Source organism: Blennius ocellaris (genome assembly GCF_963422515.1).
Source record: "Blennius ocellaris genome assembly, chromosome: 5".
Lineage (NCBI taxonomy): Eukaryota > Metazoa > Chordata > Actinopteri > Blenniiformes > Blenniidae > Blennius > Blennius ocellaris.
The window spans coordinates 26,710,354-26,727,892 of record NC_137654.1 but is presented as its reverse complement, the minus strand read 5'-3'; the positions used below and the strand labels follow the sequence as shown (position 1 = coordinate 26,727,892).

General features: G+C 41.7%; 4 protein-coding genes across 4 annotated transcripts; 2 read left to right on the top strand and 2 right to left on the bottom strand.

Annotated features, from left to right (window-relative positions):
* Positions 1 to 4,023: 4,023 nt before the first annotated feature.
* Positions 4,024 to 6,709, bottom strand: pnpla1 (patatin-like phospholipase domain containing 1; the record flags this gene model as incomplete). The annotated part of the gene is made up of 9 exons (XM_080496952.1): positions 4,024 to 4,168; positions 4,271 to 4,393; positions 5,089 to 5,203; positions 5,319 to 5,498; positions 5,606 to 5,666; positions 5,753 to 5,965; positions 6,040 to 6,105; positions 6,196 to 6,428; positions 6,511 to 6,709. The coding sequence occupies 9 exons, from the start codon at positions 6,707 to 6,709 to the stop codon at positions 4,024 to 4,026; spliced, it is 1,335 nt and encodes a 444-aa protein (XP_080353078.1).
* A 741-nt stretch (positions 6,710 to 7,450) lies between these two features.
* Positions 7,451 to 11,165, bottom strand: etv7 (ETS variant transcription factor 7). Its single transcript, XM_080497128.1, has 9 exons — positions 11,030 to 11,165; positions 10,755 to 10,893; positions 10,515 to 10,679; positions 10,265 to 10,420; positions 9,043 to 9,165; positions 8,663 to 8,776; positions 8,386 to 8,528; positions 8,173 to 8,273; positions 7,451 to 8,071 (listed from the first exon to the last, which is right to left on the bottom strand). The coding sequence occupies exons 1-9, from the start codon at positions 11,060 to 11,062 to the stop codon at positions 7,882 to 7,884; spliced, it is 1,164 nt and encodes a 387-aa protein (XP_080353254.1). The 5' UTR covers positions 11,063 to 11,165; the 3' UTR covers positions 7,451 to 7,881.
* A 472-nt stretch (positions 11,166 to 11,637) lies between these two features.
* On the top strand, positions 11,638 to 13,500 carry LOC308130773 (putative methyltransferase YdaC). Its single transcript, XM_080497228.1, has 4 exons — positions 11,638 to 11,680; positions 12,395 to 12,652; positions 12,755 to 12,935; positions 13,076 to 13,500. Exons 2-4 carry the CDS (start codon positions 12,398 to 12,400, stop codon positions 13,270 to 13,272), a joined length of 633 nt encoding a protein of 210 aa, XP_080353354.1. The 5' UTR covers positions 11,638 to 11,680; positions 12,395 to 12,397; the 3' UTR covers positions 13,273 to 13,500.
* Positions 13,501 to 14,442: 942 nt separating this feature from the next.
* On the top strand, positions 14,443 to 17,421 carry ube2t (ubiquitin-conjugating enzyme E2T (putative)). Its single transcript, XM_080497380.1, has 7 exons — positions 14,443 to 14,493; positions 14,704 to 14,813; positions 15,354 to 15,423; positions 15,510 to 15,615; positions 15,737 to 15,835; positions 16,909 to 16,992; positions 17,215 to 17,421. Exons 2-7 carry the CDS (start codon positions 14,705 to 14,707, stop codon positions 17,326 to 17,328), a joined length of 582 nt encoding a protein of 193 aa, XP_080353506.1. The 5' UTR covers positions 14,443 to 14,493; position 14,704; the 3' UTR covers positions 17,329 to 17,421.
* Positions 17,422 to 17,539: the final 118 nt, after the last annotated feature.

Below are 17,539 nucleotides of genomic sequence, written 5' to 3'. Positions count from 1 at the left end.
GAGAGGAAATAAAGGTCGATCGAGTCTTACGTATTTAGACGGAAACATTAGTAAGAAGCTGTTACCAGAGTAACTCTAAATCTCAGAGAACTCTAAATCTCATTATTTGGAAGTTTAAGACCTACTTATTGCAAATGCCCCAGTATCGTGTCCTATATGACAGATTATAGATACATTTCTTTTTTTCCACTGATTTATGTTTCTTTAATCTGTGTGTTCATACAGAGCTTTTATCTACAGGGGTTTATACACACACACACACACACACACACTGTCAAAACAATCGACCGTCTGTCTTGCTGCTTAGATTCCCGTCTCGGTGTTGTTGAACTAATTTCCAGTCAGACAGAAAAGTTCAGTGTTTTAGTTTGTTTATTTTTTCATTTTTTCATTTGATTGATTTGTCGATCAGTTGGTTCGTTGTTCGGACCAGTCTTCCCTTCATTTGTTCACTCATTGCTTCTTTAGTTCGTTCCCTTGCCTTGTGCGTTTGTTCGTTTTCTCAGTCGCTTTGCCTTTCTCTAATATCTCTAATATTTCCATTTGTCCAGTTGTATGTTCAGTTGGTGTTTCATTGATTTGTTCATTGAGTAGTTTCCTCATTTCTACACTTTTGTCTTTGTCCCTTGAATTCCTTGAGATTCATTCCTTCTTCGTCCATTGTGTCCATTGGAAGGATGTTCAGTTGGAGAATTTACATTAACTTCATGGCTCCTTGATTAAATGTGGTTGGGATTTTTAACTTTTTTTCGTGAGAATATTCTATCAGTATAGAAGCAGAAAACCTCCCAGGTTTCTGGCCGCTGCCTTTCAGACACAGTAAGCCTGACCGTTTATCAGTATGGAAAACAGAGACACCAAAAACAGTAGACATGTGCATCTGCCCATGTGCCATTACAAATACCCAAAGCTGGCAACTTTTAGTTAATGACACCAGAGAAGCAGTTTATAAACTCCACCTGGTCAATCCGTTCCTTCGGTTTCTTCTTATAGTGACAACCATGTGTTATTTCTGATTAGCAGATTTATTTGAGCCTGTCCAGGGTGGAGGAAGTCCTCCGTGTTTTCCTCCCACAGACATGGACTCTGCTCCGTCTTTACAAAGCCAGCTGGTTGGCAGCTGACTGGCTGGATCAGTGGCTGATGTAGAACAGCAGCAGATGTGTGTGTTATCCCTATGATCCATCCACACCCATTATATAAGAGGATCTCCCTCTCTGCAGGTACAGGCCCGTTTGTTTGTTCCAGCGCTCCACCAACACATGTCACCGTTCGGACGGAAGTGAGAAAGATGGAAGTCATGTTTGAGGGAAAAACCACACAGCTTCAGATAACAACTAAAAATGAAATGTATTTTCTTAGTTTTCATTAGAAATGTTCATGCTGAGTTTTCGTCTCAGGACTAATCCGAAGAAGGACAATTGTTAGAACGAAAAAGAGAGTTGCTATTGAGTGAGAGTCATTTACTGTCTCATGGTGGTTTCTGAAAATGTTCCAAATAAAATAAGGAAACTACAAACAGGTAATGGGGCTAAACTGCCAAAAATAAGCGTGGCTAAAACATGTGATACAGCTTCCAATTGACAAAATAGCTGAGACGGTTATAAAGATCAGCAATTCTTCATTGTACTGTGTATGTGTGTGTATGTGTGTGTGTACCTGACAAGCTTCCTCATTTCAAAGAAACACTCAATTTGGGTTTGCCCATTCTCAAAACCGTATTTATCCGAAGCATTAATTATGCTGATGTTATCGGTGTTTGATAAATTCCAGGTCAGACCAGAGTGACTCTGCTCCGGTCTTGTGATAAATTCTTCAACTTCTGGGATTATTACCAAACAACATTTTTAACAAGAGGCTTCTTATTCCAGAACTAGGTTTACCCATTACTAGTTGAAACCAATAACACGAGGAGCATTTATAATCATGATTATATTGCAAAACTAAAATGATTTTATGATTTGCAATAGCAGTCCACAATAAATGCCAATACATCCTAATTACTTCAACAGATACGAAGGAAATATGAGCATAAAGAGTTTTGTAATTGTATACATTAATTATGATTAGACACATTTTGAGACATTATTCATCACTTTTCTGCACTGAAGTGGCCCTCCAGTGTCAGCAGAGGCCCTTAAACTTTCCAGCCTCCTCATCCAGTGTCCACTGGTGTCTCGAGGATTCACACACTCAGGATTCACATTCTCTGGACTCAAGACTCAGGACTCCAAACTCACAGATTAATCACTTACAGACTCCGGGCTCAGATTTGGGACTCACAGACTCAGGATTCAAAGACTCAGGATTCAGGAACTCGTGACTCACAGACCCAGAACTCAGACTCAGAATTCAAAGAGTCTGGATTTAAAGAGTCTGACCCAAGACTTGAGACTCAAATACTCAGGACTTACAGACAGGACTTGCTGATATACACGCAGGTATTTTGGATCCCAAATAGGTGGGAAATAAAAAGGTTTTCCAATCAAAACTTATTATGCCTACTATATTACCTGAATCTAAAGTCATTTGAAGATATCTAATGCTGGTACATTATTATATGGACACTTTTCCACCAAGATACATTTTTATGTTCTTATATTAATGTACCACTTTGAAATCACATATTTCATCCCAGCTCCCTCTAAGATTTATCTGGCTCTGCTACTAAACAGAGACTGAGACACAACAAATTCTCTTTATTTTCCACTGGAAGATAAATTAATAAAAGGGCATTTATTAGATGACAAGTGAAACATTAGAGGACATCTCTTTACGGTTTTAAGTGTGCCAGATGCCTGGAGGCTAAAAAACCCTCAGCAGGATCACAATGGACAAATCAACATGCGTCAGCCAAGATAAGTAAGAGCATAATAGTTTATTCATCTGCAGTCATAATCATAATACCAGAAGCATGTTAATATGTTACAAAATGGCAGAACTGAATCAACTCCAATAAACAACAAAAACGCCTTCAGCGACTTCTAATGTTCATTGATTCATCTGAATTCCCAGAACTCAATGGAATCGCCCCTGAAGAGGAAACGACGACGTGCCAAAAGACCACTGAGGCTTACTAGGAATTCACAGCGGTTCGGAGTATTAACTTACCATGAATCAAAACGCACATTCTGATTTAAAAACCCTGAATGAATGAAGCTGGACGGATACCAGATAATTAAAATGACATTCACACGTCCAGCAGCAGTAAGAGCGTTCCGCGGGCGCACATCACCACGCAGCACTTGATTTGTGCTCGTGGAGGTGAAGCAGAGTTCATTACTTCAGTCATTAGGTATTATGCAGGAGGATTGGGAGGGATTAACAATCATGTCGTTGTGCAGCACATCATGAATGGGCAGCACACATCAGTAATAAAGTGTTGAATCACCAGATAAAAAAGCAAAAAATGTCTGATTTTGGCATCAAAACGATCAGACACCGTTTGAAAATCCATTTTCACGTGACATTTTACATGAGAGCAACTTGATATCAACCCGTGATTATGGTATCATGAGTCTAGTTTTATCTGTTAATATCTCTGTTTTGGATTTGTACAGTTAATTTCTCATGTTCAACATCAGTTAGTAAAATGTCAACTGACACAATGACACTGCAACTGGGAATCAGTGAACATGCCCATGCTACTGAAGCGATATAATGAGCGAGAGTAAAAACAAAACAAAACACACACACGCACAAAAAAAAACTAAATAACTAAACATGGTGCAATTTCTTTGTTGATTATTTACAATAAATCCTGTTGCAACGTTAAATTATGATACAAATCTACTGAGCAATGCAGCTCATCTCACAACTTGCGTGACCCCTGCAGATGTAAAAGAGTAATTAATCAGCCTTTAATGGCATCTGGTGTGTCGCCAGGAAGCAACTTCTTTTCAGTTTAGCGATTTAAAAAAAAAAAAAGGAAATGAACTCTCAAAACACTCAAGGTTTTACAAAGAATACATTTACATTTCTGCTTGATGTGCTCTCAACATAGACAGGAAACCTGCTTTCTTGTTATGACGAGACTGAGATTTTTGTAGATTGGTCATCTCTGGACGTCTTCTGGATTGGCAGGAGGCTCGCAGTGAGGTGACGAGTGTCAATGTCGTACTGGCTCCGGATTTTAATCCACTGCAGCAGCAGGAAGACCAGCATGAACCTAAAATGAAGACATGATTCAAATCATATGGGAGTGAATATAAACATTGGTGTGAAAAGATCCTTAGGTTGGAGAAAAGATCGTGGAGGGATGTTGTCATACCTGTCCTTTATGTTCTTGTTAATGCTGAAAACAACCGTGCTGAAGAAGAAAAAGGAGCAATGTCTCACATTAAGCCAAGTCCAGAGCATGAGTTCAGGCATCTGCCTGAACAGATCCTCCAGTCTGAAGGACACAGAGAAAAAACAAACAAACAAACAAAAAAAAAAGCATGTCAAATTAGTCAAGGGTGAAAAATGTTTTTTTTTTCACATTTCAGCAACAAGGCGATTAAATAACTTTGCACAAATAAGTAATAATGACCAAAAGATTAGGAAGGATAAAAACATAAAAGCCAAAAGGTATTGCAACAGTTACATCATAGGACGAATGATAACTGTGAGAAGAGGCAGAAGCAAACAGAAAGGTCATTCAAAGAAAAGGGATCTCAGTTTGAATGGTTGCAATGAAGTCCTGATTGCAACTTATGTAATGTCTCCGTACAAGAAAATGTGAAAGCACAGGTTTTAACGTCACTGACATTTATCATTATGCTAAAGTCAAAAGATTTATTTTATATGATAACTTGATGTGCTTACGTGTGGCATAATACAAGAGATTAATCACGCACCCGACACATAGTTATTTTCTTAAATGCCATTATTTCTTCTTTACGGGACTTTAAATCTACTCAATAGTCTGAGAAGTTTTTATAACTGATGGTTTGATTCACCTTATTAATCCTACTGACATTTTTCTTGAGAGCAAACACACCTCCTCTACTTCCTCTATTGAGTCAAATTGAATTTTTTTGGGGTTCGTATCTTCATTTGACAAACTCAGCCGCTGTGCTGTTGTGTTGCGTTCAGCGTGTTATTCACCTGTTCCCATTCTGGAGTACGGCGTTGAACAGCAAGAAGGGAAGGAGCAGGTAAGTCACGAGCCACGCCGGGAGTCCAAACTTGCTCAGATAAGACACCACATTAACCACCATTGCTGAAACACAAATGTGAGCAAACTTAGTGTTTTGTTTTTTTTTCAAACTGAACTGTAATAAACAAGGAGTAAATGCTGCTGTGATTGTGTGTGTCTGTGTGTGTTAAAGCCATACCATTGTTCAGCATATCAGAGAACAATGGAGTGGCTTTGACCGATGGATATTCTCTGAGGTCCTGCTCAGATGTGTTTTCCTGCTGTGACGATTCGCGTCCATCCAAAGATTTCGGCTTCAGCACCTCCTCGTGCGTCAGTGTGGTAGTTTGGTTGTAGCTCTGCATCTCCTCCAACCTTTCTTGGAGAATCAAACATGGGGCCAGATCTGCCAGGAGACATACAGGCCAAATGTAGGTCAGCCTGGGAGTACAGATGTTTGTAAAGAACGATCTGTAGTTGGCTCACCGTGACACTGGAGGAACTGAATGGCGTCTTTGTAGCCTTCGTGGAAGGCTTGTTCTAGAGGCTGTAGAGGGAAACAACGCACAGCGACAGAATTAGAAGATTGGCCTTCTTCAGCAGCTTTCATGGATTCAGTAAAACAGGCCCGACCTCTAAACCGAGGGGGTAGAGCGCGTTGAGGACCCTGATGCCGTTCGCCACGTTGCCCTTGAGAGTGACCCCGGGGGCCATCAGGTCCATCATGCAGGGCGGGTCTGCCGGGCAGATGTCGATGTCCCCGGAGAACGGACACACCGTCAGCGTGCGGTTGGAGGACAGAGGCATCATGGGCTGAATGCCGCTGAAGCCACCATCCATGTAGTGCTGTAGTGGAAGTCGCGTATGTCAGGATGCAGACGGAACAACATGCAACAAGTTCACCTCAGTCAGACACGTACAACTCCCTGAAAGGTGGGGGGGTGGAAGCCGCAGTATCCCGGCACGAAGCAGCTGCACAGGAGAGCCTGGGGACAAAATAGTTGCATTAGTTTGCTTGAAAGAGGTTTGAAAAAAAAAAAAGAGTTGAAGTTGCAGAATTGAAGGCACGGTCTCACCTGCACGACGTCTTCTTTGGAGTGATATTCAGAAAGGACGATCTGCTGCCCGTCGGACAAACGCGTCACAGCCACAGCGAGGCGGCCGCTGGACATTTGGTGAGCGTCCGGAGGGAGATATTTGTGTAAAACATGCTCCAACCAGTGGAAGACATTGATGGAGGGGTTCAGTGGCCCGAGCGTGAGCGTCTTCAGCTGTTTGGCAAAACCAATCATCTCATCCCGAATGACGACTGGATTAAAACAGCAGAACTGGGATTAGACACGAGAGGCATCGGAAACAAACATGGAAGGACGAACCAGAAAGCCACTCACTCGGGTTGATTTCACAGACCACGGCGGCTGCAACCAGAGATCCGGCGGACGCTCCGAGGACGCAGGGGGCCGTGCGAAGCATCCATGGGGCAGATGTGAGGAAGCACTGGGCCACTCCTAACTGGTAGGTGGCCAGAAATCCAGATCCGGAGAAGGAGATGGACTGAGGAACTTCAGAGTAAACAGAACTGGGAGCCATGATCCAAAGTTCTTCGGCGATCCCGGATGATAGTTTTGTTAACCCTAAACGCTGAAAACTATCAGCTGCTTGGCAATCCCAGTCAAATGAAAGACACGGTGGAAACTGGGCGAGTGTTTCATGATCAGTCTTTTAAACAGGCTTCATGCCATTTAGATATACCTTATTTGTCATGCCCATGTGATGGCGCTCAGCTCGTAACACCGTCAATGGCTTTTTGTCTGTTTCCTCATGTGGAGTAAGACTGAAGCACTGAACGTTCTTCTGTCTGTCACAAATCAGCACGTAATCAAAAACAGTTTTTCTTGGATGCACAAAAGCTGCTTTTAAAATCAAGAAAACAATCAACAGGGTGTATTCCACTGGGGAGTGGTTGACCTTTTTATTTCTAAAGAAAGAAAGAAAAAAAAAACGATTGAAAATGTGTGTCAAAAACTGTTTGGTAACTCTGACCCTCCTCTGGCTACATTGTTGGGAAACATGATGAAGTTCCTGTGATTTTGTAAGAACTAAATGAGATAATCAATGACGTCCTGCTGCTGTGGCGCCCTCTGCAGGCAAAGCCTTGACACTTCTTTTACCGTCCATCCAACCATCAATGCGTCCATAGCATGTGTTTACGATATAAATTAATACATAAATAAAAGCACGTGGATGAATCCAGCTTCTATATTAAAACTTTTATTTTACAAAGCAGAAACAAAAAAACATTTCACAAAAAATACAAACGCCATAGGCTGACACAATCTACAAGTATAATGACTGGCCTTGATTCAAGCTGCAACAAAAGAAGGTTTTGTGTGAACACAGTTGTAATCCTCTCTGACACACGAATGATTCTGCTGTCATTTCAATGCTTCTCTGTATTATTTCCACTGCCTGTAGAGTGATTATGATGAGCCAAGTCTAGCAAGTAAAAACTCTGGTGATTATTTATATGGTTGAGTATTGGTATGATTGATTACTTCACAGTTGTATGCATCCCTTAATGTTAGTGTTAGTCCAGATCAGTTATACATGCATTAATTCACAGCAAAATAGAAAGGAATCTTAATACTACACGTTTAATACTCGAGTGCTATGTGGTCAACCTGCTTTTAGATAGTGCATTGAAGCTAAAACTCACAAGATAAATACACCAGTGTTGTCTCTGTGATTTGTCTTATTCATTCTTATCTCACTGGTGTGTCATGTGGAGGAGGCTGCGGTGAAACGCGATCGGGGGAAACCTCAAAGTGCCTCTCGACGTACTCCCGCACCGGACTGCCGTCTGGAAGGCCCTTCTCCGGAAGGTGCTCAGGGGACGCGGCGGGATCAACCTGCTGCTGCTGCTTCCTGGTGTCGTGGGGGAGCTTCAGGAACCTGGACGGAGCAGGAGAGGAGACCAAACGTGTTGGGACTTGCGCGCTGATGTGGAGAGACGGCAGAAAGGGAAGGACAAAACCCTAAAAAGAGGCCGAGACCTGAACAGGAGTTTCTGCCCTCGCTCTTTTTTGATGATGTTGAGCTTGTAGTAGTGTCGCAAAGCACGTGACATTTTCTCATAAGTCATATTGTCTCTGTTCTGTAAGGGGGAAAAAAAACAAACAAACAATGTTCTTTATGACAATCCAAGCTCTCATGTCTATTGGCTTTTGACTTTATTTCAGGTGAAACATACAAACACAGAATCTAACCTTGTGATTTCCCCACAAGCGTGCCAGCCCGTTCGGGTCCACCACCTTGAACACCAGGCTGTCCTGGTTCTCCCACCGGATGTAGTCTTGGTACCGATCATCACACAGCAGCTGATACACATAATCCCACAGCAGTCTGCACTCTGGCCCAAGATGTAAGAAAGAAAGGAGGAGATGCGGTGATATATATATATATATATATATATATATATATAAAATGTGCACATTCTGATGGCTTTTAAAGAAAAATCTGCACTGGCGATGCGCGTGGAGATACCTGGGATTCGGCCGCTGGCTGTGTGAAGTGGACTCCTCGCTCTCTCTCGACTGGACAGGTTGAGCGGCTCCGAGGCGTTTCCTTCGGTCCGGACGGGGAACTGAGCTTGAGGCGCTGCAAGGAGGACATTCACTGTTCCGTCGAAACCAGACAGGACTAAAGATATATATATGTGTGTGTGTGTGTGTGTGTGTGTGTGTGTGTGTGTGTGTGTGTGTGTGTGTGTGTGTGTGTGTGTGTGTGTGTGTGTGTGTGTGTGTGTGTGTGTGTGTGTGTGTGTGTGTGTGTGTGTGTGTGTGTGTGTGTGTGTGAACTGAAGAGAGAGAGAAACATGAAATCAAAACTCACTTTGAATAATAAAATGATTGTGTTCTACCCACTGTTGCGTTGTGTTTGTGCACCAGGACTTGTGTTCACGGCGGAGGGATTTCTGGGGGCGGGGCTGGGCTCTGGTGGGCTGCTGGATTCGGTTCTGGCGGCTGCGGTGGCGAGAGACGGAGAAACTGCAAGAGAGAAATATGAGGAAATGTGAAATCCCAAAAATGAAAGTAAAAGGGACTTTGCAGAAGCTTGGAACTCGTGATATTTTTCTAAGAGCCGATGTATTATTGAAGAGCGGAGATTGTTTTATCACTGGTGAACAAAGAACAGAACCAAGTTATTGTTTGGACTCTGGAGTTATCAGACCGTTAGTAACCAAAGGTTGGCCCATAAAAATAAAAAAAAGATTCATGTGTTAGTAGTGTTTTATGGTCCTGGTACTTTAGTGCTTCAGTCTATTGCAGCCTTGTGTATATATATATATAAAAAAATACTACATGTACTGTCTAATCTGATGAAAGAATCCAAATGAAAAACACAAATAATTGCATGTTAAAATCATATTTTCCAGAATTTTGCATTTTACACGGCGAGCTTCTGAAGTGATAATGTTCAGTTCAGGATCAAAATCAATATGAAAGATCAGTGGAGAGAAATAAAAAAAAAAAAAAAGCTTTCATGTTTCGTCTGAGCATGTTCGGCTGATCAGGAAGTATTCATATCCGCAATGTAACAGGATGAACGAGTTTGATTTGATATGCAACACAATCAACAAGTGTGTGGACTTCAAATTCAGTGTGTGGTGTTAAGATTACTTGTTGTGGAGATCTTCCTGGCTTGAGTCAAGAAGAAAAAGCTGGTTTGTAATTGTAGCACATCACATTTCTGTTGCCTTTTGTTGTCGTATCGGATTAAAAATGTATCCTTGAGCACTTTGCCAAGTCATTCCTTTGACAAAGACTTAGAAACTTAACTCCACTCTGCACTATTGACATATAGACTAAAACTAAACTAATTATAGCTTATTTCCCAATTTTACCCATGTTGTTTCCAGGATGCAGTACGTGTCCACATTACGGCACTCCCAGGGAGCTGATGGGGGTGAAAGTTCTAATTTGTTTGCATGTTGTTTGTTTGCTCAAGGACACAGTAGTAACCTGTCCGCTGTGGGAATCGAGCCTGCAAACCTCCCAATCCCAAGTCTGCTTCTCTCACTTCTGGGTAACTCCAGTAGTCTTGAGGTATTGCGTTGACGTTGATGCTGTGCTGTATATTACCGACCTGAGGAGTCGCTGACCCTGGGACACCTCGGCTCTCGGGCATCTATCTGGCAGCTGATTGGTCCGGTGACCACAGAAGGAGACTGATTAGAGAGGTCACTGACAAGACTCCTCCTTTGTTGCTTCACACACTGAAGGATCTCGTACAGGACGTCACCTTTAAAAAGAATAAAACAAAAAAAAAGCAAAGGGTGCACATGAAGTACACAGCCAGTCAGCACACTGTATATGCACACAAACATCATTTGTACCCGAGTTGGGGCAGCGGCGTCTGAAGTCTTCCTTGGTGAGAAGGCACAAAGCTCTCCCGTTCATCTCGAAGTGACCCCTCTCCGGCCGGCGCAGAGAGTATTCCCTCTGGGCCCAGTGGAGCCAGTGGCCCACGTCGTCCTTATCCCAGAGAGACGGGTTGATTCCTGAGGAGCACAGCAGGTTAGTCACGCAGCGGCTGTGTTTATGGATATTTAATGGAATGTAACTCCAATGCTCACTCAGTCTTCCAGGCAGATGCCACAAGTCTTCCTGAATGGGAGGATTGGCCAGGTCAGCTTGGTTAGAGGGGGGGTCATGCATGGTGGGAGGAGGGACACTGTTTTGTCCTGATGAGGGTTTGCTTTCCTCGTGTTCTACCTGCACAACATCAACACATGCTCATTAAGTGGGACAGTAATGCAGAGCTTATAAATGATCAAACATTCAGGATTAGCTTAAAACTTCATCAAAACAAAGCCTCGTGAAACAGGTTGGTTCTGAGACGTCCACTTACCTTGATCACAGGCGAGGGGGAAGTTTTCGCCATGGATTAAATCCTGCTGTGTTTTCCTCTGCAAAACGAACACGACTTCCCCATAAAGTCCACACATAAAGTTGGAACAATAAATCAAATTACCTATGAATCATACAACTCTGAGCTTCGGAGGAACAATACAAGCCTTCGAAAAAAATTATATACATAAAAAAAATAAAAAGTCTTTCACATTCGTACCTTCCGGGAAATGAAAACGAAAGAAAGTTCATCCAGGCAGGGGGTGTGTGCGCAAAAGACTGATTGGAGGAAGCAACTGCGGAGGACATTTCGCCAAAAAAATAAAAAAATAAATACAAAATCCGAAAGAGTTTATGAATGAAACGTAAAAAGTAGGACAAAATACTCTTTAATGAATGAAACAGTGGATGACGTCACATCCACGCTTGATCACCTTCATTGGGAAAGAAGAACTTTTCCAAGGTGAGAGGAAAAAAAAGAGAGAGAGAGAAGGGAGGATTGGAGTGATCAGAAAGCGGTGGGTGTGTGAGAGACAGTGTGACGCTACAGGAAGAAATTTGTGCCAATAAACAGTCCGGAATCGGAGCTCCTCCTCCGGGTTCCAGGAAGAAGAGCGAGCGGCTGACGGGAGAGGCAGGAGACGCAACGCAGGTGAAACTGTGGAATTACGCACAGAAAGTCCGGTTGCTGGTTTTCATATAAATGCGATGATCGCAGTTGAGGGTGCAGAAAATAATGCTGGAATATGTGTCGTTTATCTAGTTGAAGTGTGTGTGTGTGTGTGTGTGTGTGTGTGTGTGTGTGTGTGTGTGTGTGTGTGTGTGTGTGTGTGTGTGTGTGTGTGCAGATTTTCAGCTTGTTTTTATTTTTTTTTGCGATATTAACCCTTTTTGCATCTTTTTTAATCTCTTGGAGGTCGTGCAGAGAAACAGAAATCGCACGTATTGACGAAAGTAACATATTTAATGAAAAATATCTCTACATGCTATAAAAATAACATCTTTCACATGTGATATGTGTTCTATAATATATTGTGTGTTTTAAAATGGACATACAGTAACTTGCATTTGTTTTATATGTAAGTAAGTAAGTAAGTAAAATGTATTTATAAAGTGCTTTTCACAGATTAAATCACAAAGTGCTGTACAGTAGAAAAGGTAAAAACAACAATATAAAATGTATATACATGTGTAAAATTAAAGTGACACTAGTGAAAAAATATACACACTGAATTTAATTAAATACAGTGCACTAAAGATTTGCAATGTAAGTTGATTTATCATGATTTGTTTTTTAATGTACAACTTTCACCAAATGTCAGCCAACACTTATCTTCTCTCTCATTTTTTTTTTTTTTCCCTCTAGAAAATGTGGGCTGAAAAACTGGGGAAGCAGCTGGGCCACCCGACGCGCTCGGTGGCTGGATGGCTGGTCAGTAAGTTCCTCACGTCTCGTAACAAGATCTTGGAGGAAAGCGCAGTGCGGCTGAGTGGGATCCAGCCGGGGGACACGGTGCTGGAGCTGGGTCACGGCCCGGGTCTCGGACTACTTTCTGCAGCCAAACTGCTCACGGGCCCCACAGGCCACCTCATAGGGGTCGATTACTCTGAGTACATGCATCAGGTGAAGTGGATTGAATTAATAGCGCCATTGTCTCTTTTGCATGACACCAGTTTTAAGAGTAGCATAATAAATAACGAGTTTCATATTCTGTCATGTTCACAGATGGCAAAAACACAAATGGAGGAACTTATAGCCAGCGGGAAAGTGAGTCTACACCACTGTGATGTCGCAGCCATGCCTCTGGCAGAAAGCTCAGTTGACAAGGTCTTCCACTGTAACTGCTACTACTTCTGGCCTGACCTCAGGAAGGGAGCCACAGAGATACACCGGGTAATGAAACCAGGTAGGCTGAAACTCTGCAACAATCCAACACATTATATTCTTACCTGTGTTCTTCATGTATTGTATTGTCAAATGGGAAAACTTGTCATAGACTTTGTCCTTCTGTAATGCTGCAATGTCTAAATGTTAATGTCCCCATAGGAGGCCTGATGGTGACCACACTGAGGCAGTTGGCGGTGGCTACTTTTGCAGCAAAGCGAGTGATGCCTGGGGACAACTGGCGGCCAGAGGCCTACATGGCAGCTCTGAGAGATTCTGGCTTCACTGACGTCAGGATGGAAGATGAACAGCATAAAAGCATAACATTTCAGGCAATATATGCCACAGCATCGAAATGAGAACGTGTGAAAATGAGTTTTCTTCAAATATGAAAACCGAATCTGTGATTTATCATAATGATAAAGCCAAAGCGCGATCAGAACTTTTCCTATTTGGGAGTGGAGTTCTCTCTCAGCTGCACCCCATTCTGTTGGTAAAACACAATGTTGTATATTGTTTGAGAGCTTTGTGATCATTTTGAAACGTTAAAGCACATTGAATGCTGATACTTTAACAAATAAACTTGGAATAACAGCCTTATTTTGCTTTTGGGCAATGTGATATTCATCCATTAATCGATTATTATCTCCTCTCCAAATGGGATAGCAGTGGCAATATGGTACACAAAGAATAAGGCAGGGATGTCACTGAAACTTTTCCTACAGCTCCATACATCCATACGTCTTTCTTCTGTACTGATTTATTAAGTCCAGGGTCATGGGGTACAGGACAGTGTTTGTTCTGCAAAGAACCGACTCATCACAGGGCAAACACAGAGATACATTCACACTCTCACAGGGTTGATAGTACAACTCTGTTAATTTTAAAGATTATGTTCAAGGATGCCATCAAACACATTTGTGTCAATTAATTTTAAAGAAGAGACATACACTGTTTTCTATCTACGGCAGTTCAGGAGACGAAAGAATATATGTATTTTTATATTGGGTGTGCCAACAATTCTGTTTCACCTACTGGTTTACACCCTTTAGCAATGTAGGACTTCTATTGTTGTATTGGAACTTTACCACTGTATTCTGCCGTCACACAGTTGACCTTTATTCAAGAAAATCGAAGAGCACAGTTGATGATTTAGCATGTCGAACTAGGTGTTTTTCTAAAATGTCTTTATTTCCATGCTTATTAAGCCCCGTCTCCACCGCACACAAGTCTTGTACGTATATACATTTAATATAATCTATTCTTTATTCTCATTTATTTGATTTAATTCATCTCGTAACAACTTGTAATGTATTTTTTAGGTTCTATTATACGCTGTAGAAGAAATTCCCTCTGGGATTAAATAAAGTATTTCTATTCGTTTCTATTCTCTATTCTATTCGTGCATTTACATGCTATAACAGAAGCAGTCAGTAGGTGGGGATCGTTCGTCTTTTAATAAAAGGAAGAAGAAGAAGAAGACCGGGAAGCACGCACCGGTGACGTCATCACGTCAGAGCCTTGGAGGGAGAAACAAACGGGACGTGGCACGACTGTTAAAAAGTTCACAAGACTGAAAAGTAAGATTCGAATACGTGTTTTACATCGAGTAAATGTCGCACCGATTCTGTTTTCTTATTTTTGCTTTGCGAACGTATTAACTTTAACGTTGGCAGCGAGTGACACGCTAGCTACAATAGCCTCCTCGAGTAAAGGGGCGTCACACTCATAAATAATATACACTCATAAATAATATACCATCTATTATTTCCATGTCGTGTTTTTTGCAGGATGCAGAGGGCTTCTCGTTTGAAGCGTGAGCTGCAGATGCTGAGCACCGAGCCTCCTCCCGGGATAACGTGCTGGCAGACCGAGGAGCAGATTGATGACCTCCGAGCTCGTAAGACTCCCTGACCCGGTGTTTCTCACAGTTTCACCTCCAGGGACTCTTTGTCCATCAGTCCCTCTACCGAGACAGCGATTTAAAAAAAACATAGCTGGTGAATAATTATCATACACGTGCAACTAAAACGAAAGGCACCTATAGGATCCAGTCTTATCATCACATCAATAACAAACATTAGAACATATCAAAACAGGTTATTCCAAAGCTATACAAAATGTCCAGACGACCTGTGGCAGAGCTACAAACTTGACAAACGATATAAAGTTTTGTATTGTCGTTAAACCAAAAACAAAATCAAGCCTGGATAGCCAACATAACTCATATAATGCAAAATACCATTACCGTCCAATACAATGTGCTGCAATTGATGTATTGTTGTAAGATTAAGGAGAATTAGTGTTCATGGTGTTTTTTTTTGTTTGTTTTTTTTTAGCTAAACAGTAAATACTGATTGAAAATGGGCAAATGTGTTTCAAAAAGCAATTAATGAAGCTCAAATACATTAAACCATTAATTTTCCTTATTTCCCTGCAGAGATCGTGGGTGGATCAGGAACTCCTTATGAAGGCGGTCTCTTCTCTTTGGAGGTCAAGATTCCCGAGAGGTACCGCGTTTAAAATGTCATACATTTTTCTGCCACTTCCTGACTTTTTTTTATCAACTTTGACCGACGTGTTTTTGGTCTGGCAGGTACCCCTTCGAGCCTCCCAAGATCCGTTTCTTAACCCCAATCTACCATCCAAACATCGACAATTCAGGACGCATCTGCCACGATGCTCTGAAGCTCCCGCCAAAGGTTGTGCTGGATTTTCATAAACTGTGTTTGTGTTTTTGCCGTCGTTATCCGGGTTTGAAATGGGAACGTGCCTGCTTGTGTCTATAAGTGACAACGTTTTCTCTTTTGTCCTGTGGTTCAGGGAGCCTGGAGACCGTCCCTGAACGTCTCCACTGTCCTCACGTCCATCCAGCTGCTCATGTCCGAGCCCAACCCAGACGACCCGCTCATGGCTGATATCGTGAGACACACTTTGGAAAAGTTTTTTTTTTAAATATTATAGAAGCGATCTAAAATTAGTAACCGAGATCGAAACACAGATGTGAAGGCTCCTTCATGCTTTCTGCATCGTGTGTTCGTGTGTTCATGTCTGTGCGCGTTTCATAGCGTGACAATCCCGGAAATATTTCCACTTCTGGTGGCCGGCGTTCACCACCTTGGCTACAGTTGTTTATATTTCACTCAAGGAGTTCCGAGCGGTCTGGCTGTCTTTATATTTTAAATTGGGATTGTACAGACGAGGGATGCCCGAGGATCTCCTCACACACGTGGTCAGTCCATTGCTGCTGTTTGTTGCTCTGGCACATGCTCAGTCTGCAAGCTCACAAAAATTCGACTTGACCAGACAGGGGACCCGCACATGCCGGGATGGATCACGATATTTATGTCCCGTGGACGAAGAAATGCATTTCAACCGACTTCTTTTTTCCTTTTATGTGTTTCTCTTGCAAGTGTATAATAGATAGATGGATGGATACTTTATTAATACCGAGGGAAATTCGAGAAGTAATTTTTTTACACTCATCTTCTTTCCACTTGAGTGTGTATTATGTGGATTACCACAGAAATGTAGAATTGTGTCTAGTAAAGATAATTTTAATCTGTTCATAGCATGAACTCGCCTCTAATGTTTTTGAATTCCAGCCAAATGTTTTATGCCTTTGAAGAGGCAAACAGTATAAAAATTCAGTCACAGTTGCAAAGCAAATGTTTAAATTGTGAACTTTGGTATAATATTGTTAAAATTGCAGTTGTTTTATTACATTTTCAGGATTGTCATGTTTTGTAAAAGGAGAGTTCAATGAATATGAATTTTCTTACATATAAACACTTTGTTGCATCAAACAAAGACTTAGATTTAGAGTTCTACTTATTTCTAGATATTGATTAGTCTTTATTTCCTATTCTGGCCCACTTGAAGTTACCCCGGAAGTAAAATTGGTTCCACACCCCTCTGTATAGAGTGTTAGTATCATTAGAGAGTAAATGTTTGTGTATCCTGCACTTTTAACATGATACTTTTTTTGACTCTAGTCATCGGAGTTCAAATACAACAAACATCTGTTCATGGAGAAGGCCCGGAAGTGGACACAAGAACATGCTGTTCAGAAGAACATTGTAAGTGTCGATAAGCCACCATTGAAGAAAGATTATTGGTTTGTGACATGATGGCTGTTGCTGTGTTTGCTTCTGTACAAACGAGTAATGTGTAGTGGCTTTTACAGCCCAGGAGGTGGTGCTGTACTCCTGTAGAACGTTTTCTGTTAAGATAGCTCTTCCAGTTTTGCCTCGCAGTGCCAGCCCTGGGATTAAATCTGGTTTCTACCTGTCGTTATTCAGGGAATCGTGGAGAGTAACAAAGAAAATACCCCCGATCAGAATGTCTCGTCCCGAAAAAGAGAGTCCGCCAGTGCGCAGCAGGAAGAAGAGGCACCAAAGAGAACCTGTCTGTAGTTTTTTCTTTATAATGGTCTTCTCTTGAAGTACCGGTTAAAGAATTAAAACCTTTTTAATTTCATCTTGTGTTCATTAGTGAAATGTGTATATACATATATATATATATATATATATTTGTGTGTGTGTATTATTTGTTCTGTTCTATTAAATGCATTGATGTATTTTAATACAACGTCTTGACTTCTTTAGTTGTATGCAGGAGCCACTC

Bases quoted from the DNA above. Each gene is read 5' to 3' on its own strand.
- etv7 (XM_080497128.1), bottom strand. From the start codon at position 11,062: ATGGCGAAAACTTCCCCCTCGCCTGTGATCAAG. The intron at 10,894-11,029 runs GTAAGTGGACGT...GATGTTGTGCAG, and splicing joins CCCCCTCGCCTGTGATCAAG to GTAGAACACGAGGAAAGCAA. The intron at 8,777-9,042 runs GTGGGTAGAACA...TCCTCCTTGCAG, and splicing joins TGCACAAACACAACGCAACA to CGCCTCAAGCTCAGTTCCCC.
- LOC308130773 (XM_080497228.1), top strand. From the start codon at position 12,398: ATGTGGGCTGAAAAACTGGGGAAGCAGCTGGGCCACCCGACGCGCTCG. The intron at 12,653-12,754 runs GTGAAGTGGATT...TCATGTTCACAG, and splicing joins ACTCTGAGTACATGCATCAG to ATGGCAAAAACACAAATGGA. The intron at 12,936-13,075 runs GTAGGCTGAAAC...ATGTCCCCATAG, and splicing joins ACACCGGGTAATGAAACCAG to GAGGCCTGATGGTGACCACA.
- ube2t (XM_080497380.1), top strand. From the start codon at position 14,705: ATGCAGAGGGCTTCTCGTTTGAAGCGTGAGCTGCAGATGCTGAGCACC. The intron at 15,424-15,509 runs GTACCGCGTTTA...TTGGTCTGGCAG, and splicing joins GAGGTCAAGATTCCCGAGAG to GTACCCCTTCGAGCCTCCCA. The intron at 16,993-17,214 runs GTAAGTGTCGAT...GTCGTTATTCAG, and splicing joins ATGCTGTTCAGAAGAACATT to GGAATCGTGGAGAGTAACAA.